General features: G+C 51.7%; 1 protein-coding gene across 1 annotated transcript in view; it reads left to right on the top strand.

The window, feature by feature from the left end:
* LOC102206659 (nucleolar protein 4-like) overlaps positions 1-3,949 on the top strand; it is a 101,972-nt gene that overhangs the window by 94,160 nt on the left and 3,863 nt on the right. The window contains exons 7-9 of the mRNA XM_005752137.2: positions 927-1,118; positions 1,660-1,848; positions 2,839-2,952. Coding sequence (XP_005752194.1) covers positions 927-1,118; positions 1,660-1,848; positions 2,839-2,952 — 495 coding nt within the window. The remainder of the gene's footprint in view (positions 1-926; positions 1,119-1,659; positions 1,849-2,838; positions 2,953-3,949) is intronic.

The raw sequence follows: 3,949 nt of genomic DNA on the forward strand, positions 1-3,949 counted from the left end.
GTGTGTGTGTGTGTGTGTGTTTGTGTGTGTGTCTGTGTGTGTGTTTGTGCATGTTTGTGTGTGTGTGTGCATGTGCACGCTGTTATGGAGTGCGGTCTAACACAGCTTGAGTGGGTTTCTTTCAGGAGTCACATGACTGCCTGGGCTCCATGCTTAGTTCAGGTTTCGTTAGCAGCGACGACCCGGTCGTCATGACGTCATCCGTAACGGAACCACAATTTGTTCTGTGGACTTCTTCCTGTTTCTGCCCGTCACAATAAAAGCATTCGTCTCACACAGTCAGCGGCTCAGACTCTCTGTGATGTCATAGATCTGATACGTCAGTCTGATGTTTCCATCTGAACTTTGCTCTGAGCACATACCTCAAAACTCTTGAAAACATTCTTTACTGGTTTCTGCACCGTTTTACCGCCGAGCCTCTCAGTTTGACCTCCAGCTGCACACAGAGCTTCTCCCAGAAGTCTCACTGGTTTTCTTTCATGTGTTTCCTGGTTTTTTGATGGCAGCCTGTCCTGTATTTGTGTTTTTAAAGGCGGTGTTCCTCGTGCTGTGAGAGGGAACCAGTATTTGACTTGGTTCTCTTGAAAGTGTTCAAGTATTAGTAAGGTGATCCTGCCTGGACTGTTCTCCAGCTGATAATTACTCGTCATGATGATGTCTGAGTGTCTGCAGCAGTGAACGAAATCTTTATAGTTACACAGCAAAATCTCCAGTGTTAATTTAACACTGGAGATTTTGCTGTGTAGGCACCTTTTCATTGGCGAGCCGTCAGACGCTAACAAGACTCTTAATTAGTGTTTTATTAAGGACGAGTCCGTCGGAACAGCCCTGAAACGTGTAGAACAGAGAGCCGCTCGTAACCGTGCGTGTGTGTGTGTGCGTGTGTGTGTGCGTGTGTGTGCGTGTGTGTGCGTGTGTGTGTTCAGTCCCCACAGTACAGTTCGGGCGGCAGCTACGACAGCATGAAAATGGACTTGAGCGCTGAAGACTTGACCGTGGGGCGTCATGGCAGCCAGGGCGCTCCCGATGATGATGACGACGACCACGACGACCATGACGACAACGACAAGATGAACGACACGGAGGGCGTCGACCCCGAGAGATTAAAAGCCTTTAATGTAAGTGAGAGACGGCGCTTTGAATGACGTCCATCAACAAACGTTATGCTGATAAACAGAAATGTCGGACAGCTGTTCGAGGCATCGATCCAAAGCACGGCACATCTGAACCTTCATCCACTTTTATTATCACAATCTACCGAATGATCAAAGCTAGCGTTAGCTGTGCTTCCAGACACTGCAGACAGGTGTTCACACGCTCTGCCCAGCAGAGACGAACAGCCAACGACCGTTTGCTTAGAGCGAAGAACAGACAAGGAGCAGAGGATGCTGATCAGTGCTGATCACATCTGTGCATTGAAAATGCTCCAAAAGGCTCCAACAACACAAGCATGGTGCAGAGGTCCAGTTCAGCCTAGCAGACAGTCAGTCAATAGACCACACCCCCTACAGATGCAAACTTTAAGACTTAAAACCATTTAAACAGGTGTTATGAAAACAGTCCAGCTGTTATCTTTGTCTTTGTTCAACTCCTCTCCAGTGTATGAACTGTGTCAATGCATGTAGGCATTACCTGCTGTGTGTGTGCACTCTCCTGCAGATGTTTGTGCGTCTGTTTGTGGATGAGAACTTGGATCGGATGGTGCCTATCTCCAAGCAGCCTAAGGAGAAGATCCAGGCCATCATCGAGTCCTGCAGCAGACAGTTCCCAGAGTTCCAGGAACGCGCCCGCAAGCGCATCCGCACCTACCTCAAATCCTGCCGTCGCATGAAGAAGAACGGCATGGAGGTACTGCAACATGCATGCTGCTCTTCTTCTTTGCTTATTTCTTTAATCTGCTCCACCCTGGAGGTCCCTGCAGGGGGCGTCTGCGAGACGAGGGGACCGGTTCTCAAAGGTTAGCTGGGATGGTTGAACTTCTGTAGAGTCGCATTTAAAGTGAAGGTCTCAGATGGACTGAAGCGGTTTGTTCACTGTGACCTAAACACAAGGTCAGAAGGACGGGGGCTAAAGAGGACACGAGCTCAGGTTAATATACCAAAGGAACAGGTACAGGTGCCTGCAGTGGAACATGTGACAAAGACACTCGGAGCTCGTGTCCCACGCAGTCACAGCGCGTCTCTGTCACGGTGCTCACGTCTGCGTCCACAGAGGGCAAAGGTCAGAGCCAGGAGCTTTCACAGGTGATCATCACAGCTGAGTCTGAGCTCTGAAGGTCAATGTCATAAATGTAGTCTGAGAGTGTGGAGGACAAACTGACCAATCACGGCACAGTCTCTGCTGCCCCTGGTGGTGGAGACACACATGTTTGGATAGCTGATGTTATTCTTCATCATCTAAGCTTTCTTGTCCTTCATCTCCTGCTGTTTCATCTTCTTCTTATTCTGGTTCTTCCTCCTCATCCTCTTTTTCTTCTTGTTTTTCCTCTTCTCCTCACAGATCATCAGTTTACCTTCATCTTCCTCTCCCACCTGTAAACCTCTTATTTTCCATCTTCAGGCTCTTCCTCCCTGTGGTGCCCTCATTCTTCATCTCCACCTCCTCTTCCTCAGTGTGTTTTCCTCCTCGCTGTGAGCTGAAGCGGTTTGACTACCTTCTCCTGGACGTTTCCTTCCACTCTCACGATCACTCCTCATGTTCTCCTGCTGATCGCTTTTTTAGCTCGTTGGTTAATTGTTCTGTTTTTTTCTGCTGTGGATGATTTTCCTTGATGTTAGTGATGTGAACGTGATGATGAAGAACCCGAAGACTCTGACCCTGAGCTTCTGTTGTTTTCAGACCCGCCCCACTCCACCTCACCTCACCTCGGCCATGGCTGAGAACATCCTGGCTGCTGCCTGCGAGAGCGAATCACGCAACGCTGCCAAGAGGATGCGCCTCGAAGCCTACCACGTGAGTTCCTGCGGTGCTTCCACAGTTGTGTCCGACACAGAGCTGCTTTACTGACGGCTTCCAGCGAGAGGCGCTCTCTCCTTTCTGATCAGAAAACCCCGAAGGAACATCAGGGCTTCAGTGCTGGTGTCAAACATGAGGCCCGCGGGCCAGAGTCAGCCCGACAAAGATTCCGATCCAGCTCACTGTGGAAAATGTGAAGCAGTGCATACATACAGCTGATAGAGACCATTCACACCACAGCAACAGACGAGCAATTTAAGGTTCCTGTTTTTCAAAAAGTAAGGATATAATCTGTGACACAAACCCGACTGATGACCACAGAACAGCAGCGCTGACACATTTCTGTCATTTACAGCAGCAGCGTCTCCTCATCATGCAGACACACACATGCTGTGGCCCCTGCACAGCCCTGACTCACAGCCATGTTTCAGGGACGAAATGTGCAGGACAGGGGCGAGGACAGTGTGGAGGACAGTGTGGAGGACAGGAGCGAGGACAGGGGCGAGGACGGTGTGGAGGACAGGGGCAAGGACAGTGTGGAGGACAGTGTGGAGGACAGGAGCGAGGACAGGGGCGAGGACAGTGTGGAGGACAGGAGCGAGGACAGGGGCGAGGACGGTGTGGAGGACAGGGGCAAGGACAGTGTGGAGGACAGGAGCGAGGACAGGGGCGAGGACGGTGTCAAGGATGGGCGAGGACAGTGTCGAGGACAGTGTGGAGGACAGGAGCGAGGACAGGGGCGAGGACGGTGTCAAGGATGGGCGAGGACAGTGTCGAGGACAGTGTCAAGGCGAGGACAGTGTCGAGGACAGGGTGGAGGACAGGGGCGAGGACAGTGTGGAGGACAGGGGCGAGGACAGGGTGGAGAACAGTGGCGAGGACAGGTGGAGGACAGGAGCGAGGACAGGAGCGAGGACAGGGGCGAGGACGGTGTCAAGGATGGGCGAGGACAGGGGCGAGGACAGTGTCAAGGACAGGGTGGAGGACAGTGTGG

This window comes from Pundamilia nyererei, unplaced genomic scaffold, assembly GCF_000239375.1.
Source record: "Pundamilia nyererei isolate P.nyererei 1_Seehausen unplaced genomic scaffold, PunNye1.0 scaffold00346, whole genome shotgun sequence".
NCBI lineage: Eukaryota > Metazoa > Chordata > Actinopteri > Cichliformes > Cichlidae > Pundamilia > Pundamilia nyererei.